At 40.5% G+C, this 19,530-nt stretch overlaps 1 protein-coding gene across 1 annotated transcript; it reads right to left on the reverse strand.

Moving 5' to 3' along the window:
• Positions 1-9,601: 9,601 nt before the first annotated feature.
• On the reverse strand, positions 9,602-18,439 carry LOC137296309 (uncharacterized). Its single transcript, XM_067828080.1, has one exon. It carries the CDS (start codon positions 17,958-17,960, stop codon positions 14,997-14,999), a length of 2,964 nt encoding a protein of 987 aa, XP_067684181.1. The 5' UTR covers positions 17,961-18,439; the 3' UTR covers positions 9,602-14,996.
• Between the last annotated feature and the right edge of the window lie 1,091 nt (positions 18,440-19,530).

The raw sequence follows: 19,530 nt of genomic DNA on the forward strand, positions 1-19,530 counted from the left end.
AATTAGTGCACCCATACCTGCAGATTACAGAAACGCCATTGGTGGCGTTAAGGAAGTTATGTTTTCAGTGATTTTGTCTTCGGGACCTTTTTCACAATTTTAGCAATTTTTAATAGTCCATTTCTGTATATCCTTACACGAAATGAAAATAATGTTGACTAATAGGCAGTGCCATGTTTAAAGCGTTTTTTCATCACGCCGAAGACCCCGGTCCAATTCTCCACATGGGTACTATGTGTGAAGCCCGTTTATGGTGTCCCCCGCCGTGGTATTGCTGGAATATTGCCACTAGGTGGCGTAAAACTCAACTCACTCACTCACCCACACACACGCACGCAGAGAATATGATCCCAGCCAGTCGTCTGTGGTATAGGGATTATAATGGCATTCTGCCCAGGGCAGTATGTAATTCAAGGAGATAAATGTTTCATTGTGATCCTCTCCAACATCAGAGTTAAAATTGATTAATTTCTTTTCTTGATGGGTTTGGTATTTCTGGAACCGAGGGTTATATTTTGATCAGGAGGAGTGGTTTGTTGATTTCGTTTGCAACTTCAAATTTGTTTGTGAAAAGAGTCACCATCTTTGAGATGGCAAACACCAGATGTTGATCCTTTGCCCTTAGTCTTTTGAAATCATGTTCCACACCTTGGACATGGGTGTGCGGGGGTTGATTTTGGACGCACATTTACACCATTACCGGCATTTGTGGCGGCGGTCCGTAAAGAATCGAGTCTTGACGAGACAATCTAGTGATCAACAACATGAGTATCGAACCACGGGTACATGTATCAACAAAGTCAGCAAGCCTGACAAGCCGATGTGTCACCTCTCATTATAAACCTCTGTTACAGAAGACTGAACATCTTCACGGGTCAAAAGATACATTGACAGAAGATGCGTTTAGATCATATATAAGTTATAGATAGTTCATCCGCATAAATCGCCCCCCTTTTTGGCAAGTCTACTGAAAATGATACAGCGTCAAGCAACAGGTAACCATTATGCTGTATGCCGATGCCAGATTCATGCACGTTGTATCTCTGATTAAATGACGCCATTGTCGTAGATAAGAAAGGAAATACGGCAATATAATTCGTGTTTTTCTTTTTTAAAGCTTTTCAAATTCCAAGAGCAGGTACACTGGCCTCACTTTCCACTATCAGGTATTGATATTTTGATATTAAAGATAAATATTCTAAAGGACACAACAAAGAAAAACTGAATTCAGAGAAGGAATAAATGTTCCACACAGAGCATATACATGTACCGTACGTTGTGTAAATGATGTACGTCAGCTGCCTACCTCGGTTTCCATGTCTCGAAATGTTTACTGTTCAGGTGGAATGAGTGAGTGAGTTTAGTTTTACGCCACTTTTAGCAATATTCCATCAGTATCATTGCGTGGGAAAGGGGGTTGACACATTGCACCCACGCAGGGAATCGAACGCTTTAACACACACACACACACACACACACACACACACACACACACACACACACACACACACACACACACACACACACACACACACACACACACACACACACACACACATGGAGAGAGAGAGAGAGAAACTCCACGTTCTACACCTACTAATATAAAACTGCTTCACATGAATCTAATCGATAATCAGTTAATACCCAGCCTACATTTAACCACAGGGGGAAGAGTATTACATTGCGGGTGTTAATCTACAAACAAAGCATTTCTATAGTTATATCCTCGTATGTAGATGCATACCAAGTTTATACCTTTCACCTTCGACCACATAGACCATAAACTCCCCCGGGTATTTCAGTCATACCTCTAAACTCCTTCAAACACGTTATCTTACGCCAGGTATTTACGAGCTACTGATCTGTGACCCGGTATCTGAGGATATCAGAATTGCATATTTGCAGAATTTGATATTTAACGCTGCACTCAGCAATATTTTAGCTATATGGCGGATTGTCAGACAATCCAGTGATGAACAGCATGAACATTGATCTACGCTTTAAGGTCAGCTGATTTGAAAGGTTAGTGGTTCTGTGGACCAGTGAGCTGAAAAGTTAGGTTTTGTCATCATAGGCTGACCCAAGGAGGGGTTGTGGGATGCGCGAAATTGGGATATGACGTGTCAACCAAGACCCGTTAGTCGCCTCTTGTGACAAGAATGGGTTACTAAAGATCAAGTGTAACCCGAATCCTCACGTTAGTATCATCTTGTACCGATTTTATATCAGTAGACATCATGTTTGAATTACAGTTATGTATTAATGCAGTAGTTTTTATTACTACGGAGATTTAATTAGGAAACAATGTTTACCTTAAAACTCATATTCAGTCTTCTTTAGTTATTATTTTCTTTATTATTATTATTTTTGACTGATGCTCTATAAAAATATACCTTGTGCATGTGAGCTGGTTTGCAGTGATATTCCATGAAATGTGTAATTGTGAGAAAGCTAAAGGTTTATGCTCCAACAGACTGTAAAGTTCCCACGCATATGAATTTATCAATCTTTTGTGTGATGTATTACCTGCTGGTAGCATAATCGTTCATTCTGTCATTTGGTAGGGTGTCAGCACCTCGTACTTCCAAGCTGATATCTTCACCAGCTGTGTTATAGAGATACAAGACACATTTACGGACATTACACATGCTACAGCTCAGGGTGGCCTCGGGTGGTGCGAGATACTGTATGCTTACACTGAGGTGAGGTGAAATGAGGTTTCACGTTTTAAATGCGTGTGGATGTGTGTGCACGCTTCCGCTTGTCTGGGCTAATGCCGGATTTATCGTGATCTGGCCAAACGAGACACCGTGGTACAGGTTGCACAGAACCAAACATTTTCCCATTGACTTATAGTAATGCTATACAGAAATTTCTATTTGTTATTTGTTTTTTGGGGTTTTTTTTAAATACTGGAATAGAATTGACATCCTGTAGTCCCTGCTTGTCGTAAGATCTGGAATGTTTCTTAGTGTGACGAAGAATTAAAATTCACTCACTCTAATGTTTTTTCTTAAGATAAAAACCCCAGCTAGATATACATGTATATTCTGGCCTTGGAGAAGTATAAAATGATATAAATGAACACCTCAGCCAGCTCCTTTTCAGAAAACAGGGAGCTATACAGGCTAACATGCGTTCCGCACAAAATGTCAGACGCTTGATAATACCTGTGGTAACATTCAGTATAAGTCAACATGTTAAGAAAGGTGTTTGTTAAAAGTGCGGATTGTGATTTAGCTTTGAATAACCTGTAGCTATTTATTTTTATAAACACGGACACCGAATTGAGACAACTCGTCACCTTGTTTTGCAGTTAGCTCAAGTGTGATGCATGTAGGGAATGAACCCTTTAGTGACAGATGGGATAGCCTTGAGGATAAAGCGTGCAGCATCCACGCCGAAGACCGGGGTTCGATTCCCCTCATGGGTACAAAATGTTAAGCCCTGGTGTCCCCCGCCGTGATATTGCTGGAATATTGCTGGAATATTGCTAAAAGCGACGTAAATCCATTCACTCAAGCATCTCCGATTGATGCAGTTCAGAAATGTCAGTACTTGAACCCATTAGTGACATATGTAGTGGCCGAGTGGTTCAGGCGTTCACTCGACGGAGACCCGGATTCGATTCCCACATGGGTACATTGTGTGAAGCTCATTTCTGTTGTTCTCCGTAGTCAATATTGTTGCGAACAGTGAAGATCCGGGGTAGAATATGCCTTCAGCAACCCATGCTTGCCATAAAGGGCCTCTATGATTGTCGTAAGAGGCGACTAAGTGGATCGGGTGGTCAGGCTGGATGACTTGGTTGACACATGTCATTAGTTCAAAATTGCGCAGATGGATGCTCATGCTGTTGTCGGGTCCAGACTCGATTATTTACAGTGCCGCTATATAGCTGGAATATTGGTGAGTGCGGCGTAAAAAACTCATAAATTAAACTCACTCCGAATATTGCTGCAGTATTGCTAAAAGGGGTGTAAAACTAAAACCTTGCATGCATCTAACCCAGTTCAATTCAATCTGTATTCATACTGAAGACCACCGAGCCATGGTTAACCCCGTGCACTGACAGAAGCACAAGGACTTATATGAACCTTGATTCGGATTGATCGCAAGTTCACCTGACTTGCGATCAATCAATATTCCAGCAATATCACTGCGGGGCAACCAGAAATGGGTTTCACAAATTGAAGCCATGTGGGGAAAAGAAACAGGGCCTTCAGCGTGGTGAGACCCTGTGACGCTCTAACCACTAAGCTACTCCACTACCCCAGCTAAGGCTACGTTGTACGTCGAGCTACTGACAGATTGTAGTTATCTTACTGGAATAAAAAAAAGAAGATTTTAATAAGAGTGCGAAGGGACGAACTGGTTTAATATCAGCTCCTCCCATATACCGAACTACACTTGTTGTCATGCCCTTGTATTTACTCACATGCTTTTAAATGTGAAATATGACACGAGTCGTTCGGATATATAGCATTAACGAGTTACACTGCGCAAACATTCCCCTTATTCGGATCTGTTTAAAGTCACGTCATGACGTTTGTGTAATCAAATTGCACCGTCTAGACCTGTCTAGACAAAATTACAACGATATTCTGCATGCTGCGTCTCTGATTTTTATTTTGTCACTTATTGTTAGGGTGTATTTCTGATTTGTTTACCCAGCCCGTGCATGTGTTTTGTGTCAAAACCAAGTATCATCTGCATGTGAGTTAATTGGGAAATATGAAATTCTGCTTAACTTGATAACAAAGCTGTAAGTACAATTTACAGGTGTCAAAAGTCAATTTGTGGAGTTATACAGGAAAATTATGAAATTCTGACTTTAAAAGGTACTAAAACTTCTATGTACCAGTTAAAGGTGTCAAAGATGAAAGAGTTATACAGGAAAATTATGAAATTCTGACTTTAAAAGGTACTAAAACTTCTATGTACCAGTTAAAGGTGTCAAAGATGAAAGAGTTATACAGGAAAATTATGAAATTCTGACTTTAAAAGGTACTAAAACTTCTATGTACCAGTTAAAGGTGTCAAAGATGAACTTGTGAAATTATACCCAACAAATAACAAAATTCTGGTACGAAAGCTTCCAAATACCACCGTGCTCACTCTTTCACTGACACACCGACTTCCCATCATGGCTGTGTATGCATCAAAGCAAAATACAAACACATCAACCTTCAGAAAATTCTGAAGTATGTCTAGGTAGATCTCTGTGGAGTTGCTCGGTCGCTTCATACCACAGACCTTACAATATGGTACTTCTTGTTCCCTGCCTGGCGCTCGGCATTAAAGGACTTGTTGGCTCGTAGTCAGAACGTGTCTGAGTGGGATATTCATGCTTAACTGCAGCATGGTATCTCAGTGAGCTAGCACAAAATAACCAGCTGAAATCTGGGCTAGTACAAGCAGCCACACATACATATGCTCCTTGTCATATGAGCGAAATATTCTTTAGTGTTATCCCGGAAAAAGTCGAATAGTGTCTTCGTGTTTACGGAAAGTGGAGAATGGCGACCAATGAATTCGCCAGTCACTGTAGCTCACCTGCATAACATCTAGTGCAGCAGGTACCAAAAACTCCTCAAACTTCTTTTTCCGTTGTATCGGAGGTGTTAGAATGTCTTTTAGAGTCGTGGCATTACTTTTGTTTACTTTAAGAGAAAAAGCATCTATTTCTTCGATTAGATTATTAACCACATTAATGTTATATTCAGGATTACACTTTCCTCATAAAATGCGGATTCTAGTACGTTTATGTTGTGCTATCCGGGATTCAAACCCACACGGTCAGAGTCAGGTACCTAATCACCAGCACGCAAAATCAGCCATCTAACCCACTCAGCCAATGTGTTTTCTACTGTGGATTAGGTGAATCACCAAACCTACATTTCCATCATGATAACCACCCTTGACGTTCAGTTCTTAAATATATTTCTGTGGGGGCAACTCAAGTTATTTTAAAATGCAAACATCGCTAAATAAGTTCCATTGCGATGGTGACAATCCTGTTTCACCGGTGCACTCAGTGCTTTCTCACGGAACGAGCTGGAACAGTAAGGGTATAAACGACCCAACATTCTAAACACGCGAACAACGAACAAACATTATCCATAATACAAGGCATTTTGTATTCATTCCCTGTTTTTATTATGAACAGTTAGATGGCAAGTTAAATATGAGTAGTTTATCGCTATAATTTCGTGCAGAGCGGAACATGTCTCTGAGCAAACTTTTTGTAAGACTTTCCTTGACAATACGACATCCAGCAGCGTGCCGGAATACATACATTTATATAGTTTATGCACCACGCTCCAATTCGCGGGCTTCTATAGTCAACGGCTTTAATACACTGTGCACGCAAGAAGATTATATTTTAATACCGTAAACATAAAGCATTGAAAGGGTTGATTTTAAAAATCGCCCAGGGATATTTTCATCTGAACAGTTTATGGAAAGTGTGAGGGACTATCTTGATTGTAGGCAATTCTATAAGTCACGCTCTGTACACAACCACATGAACAGTTGTGGCTGTCAGACTTACGCTTAGTCTTTGAATATATATCCACACTGAGATTGGTGATATCAAAACCTGGCCCTGGGGAAATCTAGACTTGCTTCATTAGGGGCTTCAGCATCGCAGAAATGAAAATAATGTTGTTCAGCTACTGTAAGACAGATTACCTTGAATACAGCTGTGGATACTAAACCGGTGGATAATAAACTGTTGATCGAATAGTCATGATGAATGATTGACACGCTCGCCCTACTTTACTGACGTTGATCATTGCGCATGGTATCAAACGAACGAACGAACGAACGAACGAACGAACAAAACAAAACAAAACAAACAAACAAACAAACAAACAAACAAACAAACAAACAAACAAATAAAACCAATATCCGAACTCTCGTGTATATTATCCTTGTTACCAAAGGTGGGTTATGCAGCCTCTGAACACCAGTATGATATCCCATAGTAGAGCAGTGGGTGTACGCTGATCAAACAACAATCACTTACGGTATACGGTTAGGTGATAAATTGTAATCTAATATACTAGATATGATGTTAAGATACACTGTAATGAAGTTGATACTGAATATCTTAAGACGTGCAGTATATCCCTGTGACTCAAAGCAACTTAACTTTTGTACCTCATGTCCAAAGTGCAGTGTTAACGTTCGAGGCATGAATGCAGTCATTGACATCAGGGCTTTAGGAGAGTAACCTTGCAAATCGTGCTGCTCTGAGGCATGAACTTCAGGGTTAGGGTGATGCGTCAACGCTTAACCTCAAGGTTACCGGGCTGAACGATCACCAGGGGAGAAAACTGCTGTGAAGACGTTCATCATCAATCATGCAAGGCCTTCCCGCTCCGCCAGGCTGATCATGAATAGTTTCCCCATGCTATAAAAAAACCCACCTGTTGTGTGACAGTGTTTCAATGACACCTACACAACGAACCCCGTGCCCCCTGCGTCTGTTACTAAATCTAAACGTCCAAGGTTACACCTTGTCTGTCAGGAAGTCTGTACTCGCTGTTGGGGTGGATGTGTAGTGAAGCTCATGGACATACGTTAGGATGTTTTCTGCACAGTGCCTTACCGTCGATGACAGTGGTTTTAACTCAATGTCATCTTCCGTGTGAATTAAACGGCAGGGTGCAGTGATTCCCATTGTTAATGTTACAAATGTACCTCTTTACATGACGTTGTGTGAAGTTAGAATTTAAGACCCCACGGTATCAATCTGAAAAGAACACCTAGATGTCTGTGAGGCTCGTCTGGGGATTAGTGTTTGGTGATTTTAGTTGACATTGAGTGAGTGAGTGTAAGAGTTTTACGCCACACTCAGCAGCATTCTAGCTAAACGGCGACGGCCTGTAAATAATCACGTATGGACCAGACAATCCAGTGATTAATGTCATTTTGCATGGTTTCCACGATTCAAGGTGAATACCGTGTATTACCTTCATGTGACTGCATGACAAAAAGCAATCTCCTCTCATGCTCTGCAACGCACCTGTAACATGCTTTGGGTTTGTTTGTTTGTTTGTTTACCGCCGCACTCAGCGCCATTCCAGATATATGACGGGGGTCTGCAAACAACAGAGCCTGGACCAGACAATCCAGTGATTAACAACACGATCTACAAAACTGATATAAAATGTACAAAACTGCTATAAGATGACAGCGAGGATGATCACCGTTTACTGAAGATCAGTTCTAACTCGGATCTTCAAGAGTCAACACTTTTGTAATCTACTCGTGCATATAGCAGCCACGTGTGGGTTTGGACAGAAATGGGATTCAAGCAACTCAGTCATGTGGAGAAATGGGTCTTCACCCTGACGGACTCTGTGCATGATAGAAATATGTGACTGGGTCGAACCTAATTTCATCCTGATTGTGTTTCTTGAAAAACAATGCTATACTAGGTAATGTTACCAAACGTACCAAACCTTCATTACCTCGGGTTTTCCTCCCTAAGTTTACAGGCTGTGGGATAGCCTAATGGATAAAGCTTTCGCTCGTCACGCTGGAGATGCGGGTTCGATTCCCCACATGAGTACAACGAGTGAGGCTCATATCTGGTGTCCCCCTCCGTGATATAGCTGGAATATTGCTAAAAGCGGTGTAAAACCATACTCACTCATTAAGTTAACACGACGCAAAACTGCTGAAAGAGGCGCTAGACGTAACGTAGTCACGTTTCAGTGTTGCGAGCGAACGCTTTTAACCCCAACGCTACCCTTAATCTTTTTGAAAACACACGTAACGTTTAAGCCTAGCAAGTACAACTCGCTAAGCCAGTTGTCAAACCAACAATTATTTAATCCAATTGTCAACACACAGTGTCAAAGCGCTAATGGATTTCCGTACCAACATTTATCTGTTTCATTTCGGCTGGCTGATAAGATCAGTGCATATCAGGTGTTTCGTCATAGTGCCGGGGTACGGTGACAAGGTTGCACAGGCTAGTCAGAAACGAGTCTCGCTCTACAGGTAAACAGTGCAGTTTATAGGTAGGATGGTTCTTGTAGCATGACGTTATTTCCGGAATCTGCACAGGGCCACTGTTTGGTTGTATCCATTACACACCTACTGCATTTACCATGCGTACTATCACAGCACACTTAGCATAGTGAGAGTAGCAATCGAACTGCGCGTTACTCCCGTATCGTACACGTATGTATCTCCCACGCACGTTGTATGTCATGTGTTCCACCACACATTGTACCAACCAACCTTACCGCCTGTACCTTGCTTACTCTCATCGCAAATGTAAAACATCAGTTGGTAATAATAAATAATACACAACCTAGACTATCCTAATACAGAGATTCAATTTAGTGTGAAGGGGACAAATAGCTGTAAAACCACTTGCAGTGCTCTGCTACACACGTGAAGATCTAGACTAAAATTGCTCTTCATCAACCCATGCCTGTCATAAGATGCGACTAAGTTGACAAAATTTAATGTCATCGTATCCCAGTTGCGTAGATCGCTTGATGTTGACCACTGGATTCTCTGGACCAGATCAGGAACCTTGGCAGACGATGGACCAATATAAACACCTCAAAATCATATGTCATTTCAAACAGGTTTATTTCTAACGTTTTTGCATAGGAATGTAAACAGCATATGAAAGTACTTTCAATTTGAAAATAGATGAGAAATACTTTCTGTAAATAGATTGTTGGCATGGTGAGATTCGTTAAATAGCAAGCAACAATACATCTGTATGTACAATATACCTTAACAATACCCGCTGTCCCTGTAATCTGAACTATTGCAAGGCTAAACAAAACAAGTTGAATGTTTCTCGGGCATAGGTGCGTCACTTTTATCTGTGTGCGTAACAATCTTTTATTGCCGTTAAAAAAAATAATTTTGACTTGGCCGCGTCCCGATCATCCATTTGTCCACTCAAAGAACGAATGTGACTGAATCTACAATTCATTAACACGTGCTAAATTGTCCAAGCTGTCTCCGAGGGTGAAAAAAAAATGTGTCCCTCCGTCATCACAGTTTTTCTATCATTTTTTTAAAAAATAAGTCCTACCGCCCTCGTCACTACTGAAACAAATGTGTCCGTGAAACATTTGATTTTCTTATGCAGCCTAATGCATATAACAGAAATGACAAACGAGTGAGATGGCCAGGATGTCATCTGTCATCATTCTGTTTTCTGACACACTGTCGTTGTTTCACCACAATAAAAAGAATGTTACATTAGCTAATATCAACATTAATAGCATAATATTTGATGAAAAGCGGAATACACATTATCATATTTACACTTAACGCAGTACTATTGATTTTCATAATAGCATATAGAATATAGAACTCGGGTTAGAATATTGGCCTTCAATAGCCCATGTTTTTCGTAAGAGGCGACTAACGGGATCGGGTGGTCAGACTTGCTGACTTAGTAGACACATGCCATTGTATCCCATTTGCGCATGTCGGGATTAAAACAACCCGCCCTCGTCTCCACGCTACAGTTCCGGTACATGCTGATGACACTGTCGCAGTCGTATAATCAACTCTCCTTGTCAGTGCTATCTCTGACTATAGTAAGAGTTTTATCGCTTGTTTTAATTTAACACTGTTGCTAAAATCGTTATGTCGTTAACATTTCAAGGGAAATATAGCGAGATGACGATTGTAAAGCCACAGGCTAGTGTTATTCATAACTGCTCGTCTCTTTCCGTGACCTACAAGAAGTCGCCGGAATGACACGAGTAGTTACGAATGTGGGCAGTGTATCACAAAATAACGCCAAGATATATAATTGTCACTTGCGGACAAAATGGCCCCAAGACATATAATTGTCACTTGCGGATTCACTGCGTACAAATACGTATCTATAGTGCAAAGACTCCGTCAGTGACAATCGAATAGTTTGTGGCTAGTTTTTGTTTTTCAAACGCCTGTGTGTAAAGCAACATGTTATTTGACTGAAATAAAAGAGTTTCAGTCTGGAAGAGAAATTCAAACTACAGACACGTTTTATGAAACTATACTGCCGGGCACAGGAAGTACATCCTTACAGTTAAATATTAACACAAATGCAAACATCATTGTTTTAAAAACGTTACTAGGCTCTGAAACGGGAAATACTAGGTCAATAATATGGGATACCTGTATCGAATATACACAAAGAACTAAGTTAAGCACCCCCTGACATATCTTACGATTGTATGATATATCTTACGATCTTAACCCTATGGGAGTATATCTGGGACATGATTGGACGTCGTGTGCAACAAAGGATCCTCCTCTACAGAACCTGGTCCAATTAGAAGTTGCTTTATACGAGTATGACGTGGACTGCCCCTTCAGAGGGATCAGGAGGCTGACAAGGGGTATAAGGAGGAGAGTGCTGACTGGTACACAGTCAGTTGGAGGTTACACTCTGTGTCGAGCAAAATGGCATTTTGAATGTTCACACTCATCAATAAATTCAACATTAAACATTGCATGATCAAGCTTGTACAGATATGGTTTTGCATATTCTTTTTAAAATAGCAATTATCATTAGAAAATCAGCATTGCTTCCACTCATTTTGACGTTTTGTATGAGTCAAAAGATCATACGGATCAGAAAAATGTTTTTACATTGTGGTCACCTTGAGAAATTCCATGTACGTGTTGAAAACATTATAGCAAACACACAGAGGGTTTTAATTAAGTTCTCAGTGTATACATCGCCTTTGAAGAATCGTTTACGTCTGAGTTCAATGTATTTATATACCAAATACACAGCAATATGAGCATCGTAGTTTTGCGAATATCATGAATTGAGTAAAATATAGCTCTTATATTAACAATCATGCTGTCCTCACATATCCAGTCCTGTCAAACACGCTGTTCATACTCTATTATAAAAATACTGATTGACTCCCGCGTATTGCCAGTTCATACATGCAATACTAAACACTATCTGATAATGCTTAAGGGACATTTGATTTGGCCAGTTGATAGCACCATATGCATTCATGGACTGTTATGCATTCACATAAACAGGCAGTATGAAATTACAGTTGAAGCATGGTCGAAGCAACAGGAAGATAGGGTTGTTGATTTTACCCCAGTCTATAACTTCGGTGCTTTGTATGGTATTGAGTGCTTTGTATGGTATTGGGTGCTTTGTACGTGATGGATTTCATGAATATGCGTAGCCTATTTCATAAGGTAAAGAACATGCAATATATTTACATTACACAAGCAAACATGAGAATATGACATGAATGGTAGACGTAAAGACGTCAGTGTATTTGAAGGCAGCAAGTGTTATGTCATTCGATGCGTCAAATTTCAAAAGGTAGAATAGACTGTGACAGAAATGCTCATCCAACAATTACGGGCATTCCACGTAACATTAATCATGGCGTCCCTCAGACTCCAGCATATAAGTACATTATACAAGCTGAAGGACAGAGATAATGTTGTGGAGACATATACATGTTTTATCAAGCATGACTTGACAAAATGAGACAGTTGTGAAAAAATATATGAAAGGTCTCACCTAGGTCAAAGTACATGGACAAATTCTGACATGTGAAAAATATATTAAAGTCTCTCAACGGATAGAATACATTGACAAAATCTGACAGTTGTCAAAAATATATTAAAATTCCCCATATGTCTGACAGTTGCAGAAAATACCTTGTATATTAAAAACTCACCAGGGTCAAATACATGGAACAAAAGGGGTAAATATATTAATAATCGTTATAATCAAGTGTGTGTATACCATTCATATTTACCATCTGCTTCTAGTGCTTGAATTTAACCCCGGTCATTACTGACAAAGCTTCTACCTACAGTTGGCAAGTTGCCTCACAGGTAGATGCTGTGATTTTACTGTAAGTTGGTTCTACTTCAAAAACTGACTGTTCTAGTTTCCGATTTTTGCGTGTTAATTTTGAGTGAGTGATGTTTTACGCCGTTTTATCGATTTTCAGCAATATCACCACAGGAATATCGGAAAATGGCTTCTCACATTGTGTTCATGTGGGGAATCGAACCTGGGTCTTCGGGTCTGAAGAGCGTGCGCTTTTACCACTCGGCCACCTCTAACTTTGAACCAAGGGTAACAAAGGGCTGTTGTCATGAAGACTTTAACAGCTGAGCACATCAATGTACTTCCTGCTCGTGGTGACGCCTCGTCAATATTAATGATATCACGTGATTCACTTCCATGTTATGATAAGTGTTTGTCATTTAATGATACAAAGTGAATATTTTCAAGGTTCTACACCAGCTGGTGATGTAATATACAATTTGACAGAACAGTTTACATGCTGGTGGGCAGGTGTGAAGGCCATATCAGACTATCACTCAGTGCAGTACTTCGATTACACAACGACTACTCGGAGATACCAAACTGCTCTTGACATATATACAACATTGATGTGAATGTTTATGGATTGCAGTTCATGCCAATATTTCAGTACAAACGCGTTTACCTGAGTTAATGTTCGAGCTATTTTGAGCAGTATGCATAGTTGCCAATATGGTTGTATTGATCTGAAGAGGCACATGCGCAGAACGCCTTTTATGCTTTAAATAGTAATATAGCATGTCATATGCGTTGACAGACAATATGGTATCGTGGTATACAGCTGTTATTTACCTGCATAGTAACAGAGTAATTTTTTTTTATGATCAATCCAGAATTCAAAGTTGATTATGAAAGACTTCATAACTGAAATATTATGTTTCATGTTTTTTACCTGATAAAACAACCACAAATTTCTGTTTTAGATTAATTCCAGATTTTAAAGTGGTCGCTTTGAGAATTGACCATGATTCAAGATGTGTTTCTTTCCATATTGCAATTTCAAGCACAGCTGCATATCCAAATAGTTTGCACTCGCTAATAGTAACTAAACCTACATATGCGAATACAATACCACCAATGAACCTATCAGTACATATTACACACAATCAGTGTGAGAATAGTGTACGAGTAAAGACAAATTTGATAAGCGGGGAATGTGCGTGTTTACGCACAGTAGGCAGTGTTGAGACATAATATTAGCCTGTAATACAAAGATCTATATCTTCATAGATCATGTTACAAGAAACAGCTGGACCTTTTGTCCAACTTGAGATCTTGGTCATGTCATTGCAGTTAAACCGACATACTACATTTGTATGTGGTTATACACGTCGAAAATGTTATACTTGCCAATTTTACATGATGCTCTTGATGCACTGGTGATAAGGTATAAGGAAACTGTTCAGGCGTCATACACGTGTTGGCTAGATATTATTTGGATATGTTATAAAAAAACAAGTAATATCTTTCACATTAAAAACAGGAAACAGAAGACGTAGTTTTAGGTCTGAATAAGTCTTAATGAGTATAACGGTGACAGCTTTTTCAGTGGTATTGATTTACGTTTCTTTTCTTTACTTATCAGTAAATAACAAATCATTAAATATAGGCCAGTAAATGAGTGATTTAAAGTTTATAGTCACAGCGGCGGCATTGCAGACATAGTAATAAAATAGTTATGAACTCGTGATAAATATACAAGTATTAAAGTCCTGTTGACGCAGGACAGTACAACCAAATAGTTTATCACGGTATCAAAAAATAAAACTAGCATTTATCTAAAAAATAGGATTTCAAAATTGGAGAATATCCGTGTTAAAGAATACTAAGTCTTGGCTGAGAAACAAGATATGTTTTGTGCAAATGGGACCGAAGCTGCGGACATTGTATGAAAGGAATATTATAGTTTATTGTATTTTAAGATCTGAATCATGAGTATGACAGGAAGCACTTTTTCAATGTTATTCGTGTACGTCTCCTTATTTTACACATAAGTATATTATAGAACGTCAGCCTTGACTGTCCTCCGAAACAAATAATGCTTAAGGTAAATATAGCTGTGGAAATTATACGAAAGGGTCACTGAAAATCAGTGATGACATCAGGTGTTTCAATTATTACTTTAAATGGATGACTACACAACAAGTGCATTTGACAGCCGTGGAGATCTGTATATTGATGAATTACCATCTGCCAGCATTGACAAGGAACCTACATTTACCAGAGACCCTTCCATGCCAATACGGCGATTTAACTTGTCGAACCTGGCTATATCAATGATTAAATCTACCTTAGTTTCATCCATCTCCGAGTCATCAGATTCAATTTCAAGTCTAATGTCATTTGTCTCATTGGTCACACTGGTATCAATGAGGGGGGTTGTATCTTTATTTTCACCATTGTTGTTTTCTGGATTCACTGTTTCCCTCTCGTCAATTCTTCCTTCCTTTTCCTCTGGCTTGACTTCATCCGCAGATTCAAGTGGTACTCCAGCCTCCGTGATGGATGCTGGTACGATGTCCGACACAAACCACTTCTGTGTAAAGGCGGCAATGGTTCTGTCAAATTCAGTCACGAACTGAATACTTCCAGTGTCAACTGTAAAGGAAGCACCTCCTTTCATGAAGAAATTCCTGAAGACAAAAGGCACAAATCCTCCGGCCAAAGTTGCCAACATTTGGTTGGTTGTGGAGAACTGGTTTCCAAAGGCAAGCACTACAATTACCACAAAGAACAGAAACACCATGATCTTCATGAAGTTGTAGAAGGCATAAAGAGTATTCTGCCATAACTTTCCAGGGCATCCACAGTAGTTCATGTTTATCGTCTCAAAGAAGAACTTTTCTGGTGTAAAAGGCTGATCCATGCAGTTTAGGAACACTAACAGACCTTCAGTCTTCCATCTTAGGAATCCATCTTTCACTTCAATTCCTATCCCGGAAGTATTGTCAGTGGCATTATATGAACTCTGCACTCGGAACACGGTGTTCTCCTGAACATCGGCTTCCTGTCTGGCAGTCTTCTTCATTTCCTCTTGTTTCCTGTCGAGCAACTGGGCTCTGATGATTTTGTGGTAAGCCAGATATTTTGCATGAACTCCTCCGAAGGCGTTTTTAGCATACATCCCTATAAGGAAGATGACAGTGACATACTGGAGAGTGGCTCCGGCATTGACAATGATGCCCATTAGAGTGTACACTCCAACTTCCACAAAGAATGACAGGCACTCCATCAGCAGGAATGTAAGGGACCAGAAGGATGTGAGACACATGATAATGATGAAAAGTTGAATACAGACTTCTTTTGTGGACATATTTTCTTTTCCCTGGAATTCCTCTTCTTCACCAATGTCGTTCAGGTTGAGAGTATTTTTAACATTGGCCATGTTTTCTGACATCTTGTTGAAGCGAGCCAAGACTTTGTTAGGACACATGAAGAGAAAGAGATGAATGATGAGCCTGACGCTGAGATTAAGAGCTGGAAAAGTGTAGAAGGCCAGGACGGGGATCATTATAGGCAGGAGAATGATCCAGTAAAACGGGACCAGGAGAAAACCAATCAATCCAAACCTCTTGAAAGGGAGGAGAGCAAGATTAATTGCCCACCCATACGCAGATAAACGAGATCGTTCACGCATGTCACGGAAACATTTTCTGAGAATAAACTTGAATCGATTTTTCATTTTTTCCCCAAGGAGTCCATACGCAAAAGAATCAATGGCGACTATTATGTAAACAGCAACAAACAGCCCATGGAGTGGGGTAAGGTACAGAGTGAAACTGCCATGGAAGTGCATACCAGCTTGAAAACGGTCCGCTGCTGCGTTTTTCTCCTCCACTATAACAGCTTCGTATGTGAAGTACATAACAAGGCGAATAATCCAGGGGACGGCCAGGAGACCAATGAGGACCATTTTGGCAAATATTCTCAGACATCTGAACCAGGTTAACACCTTGCAGCCCACGTCAATGACGCCACAAACTCCAGTATCACAGCAAGGTTTGAGGGACGGAAGGTTTCTCATCTTGCAACGGAATATATTCTCATATATCATTTTCGTAACAGATACAGGAACGTAAGTCTCTGACAACAGTTTCCTTGCCTTCACAAAGAGCTGGATACGATCGAGCTTCAGGTCATATATTTTGTCAACCTGCAGACTGTTGAGTGAAAGCTTCATGTACTCTAGTCCCTCAAGCTCCTCCAGCCTGATCGGAGGGTTTTCACTGGTGTAAGATCCTGGATACATCGTCTTCACAATTTTAATTTTCTTTTTCTTTTTGTCCTGAGGAATACGGTAAACATATTCTGTGGCTGTGAACTTCTTCCTGTAGAACGTGTCAGGGACAAACAGCGGACTGTACAGGACGACCAGGACCTTGATGAGAATGATGCATATCAAAAGGACGTTGATCCATAAGTCGCGGTGAACATCTTCACATATTTCATTACCATCTGGATCAATATGGCAACAGTGATACACAAAATTAGCCGCGTGGTCTATTGCGACTATTTTCATGTTGCATATTTGCTCACCTTTAGTAAGGCTTCCACTCTTCTCACCTGGGCCAGGTAACTTAAAGTCATTAAATACCATGTACCTTGTCATGTTCTCTCGTTCCGCTGCTGTCAGTTGATTCATACATCCAAAAGGCTTCTCGTCGAGCTCAACGTCCATCAACACAACTCCTATTCCAAGCAACGACAACGACAACATTTCGAAGTTGTCGTCCAACATCAACAAACTTTGTCCTTGTCTCGAAGTTGATCGTATCCATAGGTTCGGCCGAAAGAGTTCACCTCCTCTAGCAAGTAAAATGTCATCAGGATATCCTTTGAATCTAATGTTATACTTTATCATCCTGGTTCCACTTTTCAAAGCCTCGCTCAGCTCATCCCGAAGTTTAGAATTCGTGAGGAAAAACTCACATTTTCCAGCACCGGCTGTTGTCGCTGTAGTCACAGTCGTCTTGGGTTTTGAGGCTGTAGTCAAAGTCGTCATATTGGTTGTGGTGTTCGATGATGCTGTAGTTACAGTAGCAACACTTCTGAACATCAACAAGGCACAAACAACATGTATGCAACGGCGGACCGCCATGTTGATTTCCCGCTTGCACGACACGATTGTTTGTATTGCCACAAAAGCCGGCGGTATATTTCATACGAGAAGCGATTGGGAGGAGCAGTCTCACTGTAAGCCTGTAATGCAGTCTTACTGCAAAGCTGTGTTAAAGAGCGTCTCCATCGCTAAGTCACCTGTGACGATCGACCTCAGGTCAACCCATGGATACACTGCTAGGCTGATTCCTTCTTGTCTTACAATTCAAGCAGTCGTTCATACACCACTACACGTTGAACAGAAGGTAACTTGTACCCCAGTTCAGAGCTTGACGTCAGCATCGATCGAGGTATACCTGGCCAGCGGTCGCGCTTCGCTGCAGAGGCAGATAGAGTACAGTCGCACAATATTGTCAGCCCGAGGTGGTTGTAATCAAACAGCTGTTGTACTTTTCAGCCACAGGTTGTAGTCTGTGGTCCACAGCCAGGTGAAACCGTTGACTGCTTAAGCTATGTCGCCTAGGTACAGGAGATAGAGCGGGGTTTTATAGGTCCTGGTTTCGGATCAATGTCAAGGTGACATAACTGTGTTTGCGTTGTGTCCGTGGGTTGGGTGACATTCTTCCGTATCATGCGTATTATGTTTTTCTCAACGTATCTTCCTCCGAGTCCAAAATAAAATGTGTCGAAATCGTGCTTGATTGATTAGACTAAGTCCAGAGGAAGGATGAAATCCGAAAAGACAAAAACAATTTTCAAAATAATGTATTTTGGAAAGACTGGATGGATATAATACAAGAGACGCGTAATTCAAAACCGTACGTTACTTAAGTGGTTGCCGGGACAAATGACATCGGGCTTTTGAGCATCAATTTGAAGAAATCGGGCATGGTCTCTTTGGAAACACAAAATAAGATTTTTCAGATGAATGCGTGCAAAGACGCATATATTTTATTAGAGGACAAGGTTTGGTTGTTTACAAACAACAATGACGTGCTGCTCAATGTGACTTAATCCCTGGCTGCGATGTTGAAATAACACATGCGTTGTCGCTGTGCAGTGTACCGTATTGTCTATAATAAGGGCAAAGGATAAATCAGCTCTCTAACAATAAGCTACGCACATATGGACAGATTAAGTACATCGTTACTCCAGATCCATACGTAACTTCTATACTGCCCAGACGTCACCGTAGGCTGCTAGTAAACTACGCTATGGTACACCAACATTAGCAGAGAAAGTGGTAGATTTTCTGGCCCTAGGACGCCCCTTGCGGACAGTCCTCACTGTAGAAGTCAGTTTCTTAATAAGCTGTCCTTATGAAACTGATTTTCGGTATGATTTGTTTAGGAAATTAAGTACACCCAATTTTTGCTCAGTAAACAAACGCTGAACAACCTACATGTTTCTCACAAACAGAAAATATTGTTAATCGACTGACTTTAGTTTGCCGAATGTAATGTCTTAGGCGGACATCCCAATAACGCGCCGGGCCTCTTATATGAGCCGTTGAAAAAATATAAGCGCTTGTTATAGGCAACACGGTACATTTGACAATGTATACATTCGTGTAAATTTAATTCAAATAGTGACGGTGTTACTCACAATAT

Source organism: Haliotis asinina, chromosome 9, assembly GCF_037392515.1.
Source record: "Haliotis asinina isolate JCU_RB_2024 chromosome 9, JCU_Hal_asi_v2, whole genome shotgun sequence".
Lineage (NCBI taxonomy): Eukaryota > Metazoa > Mollusca > Gastropoda > Lepetellida > Haliotidae > Haliotis > Haliotis asinina.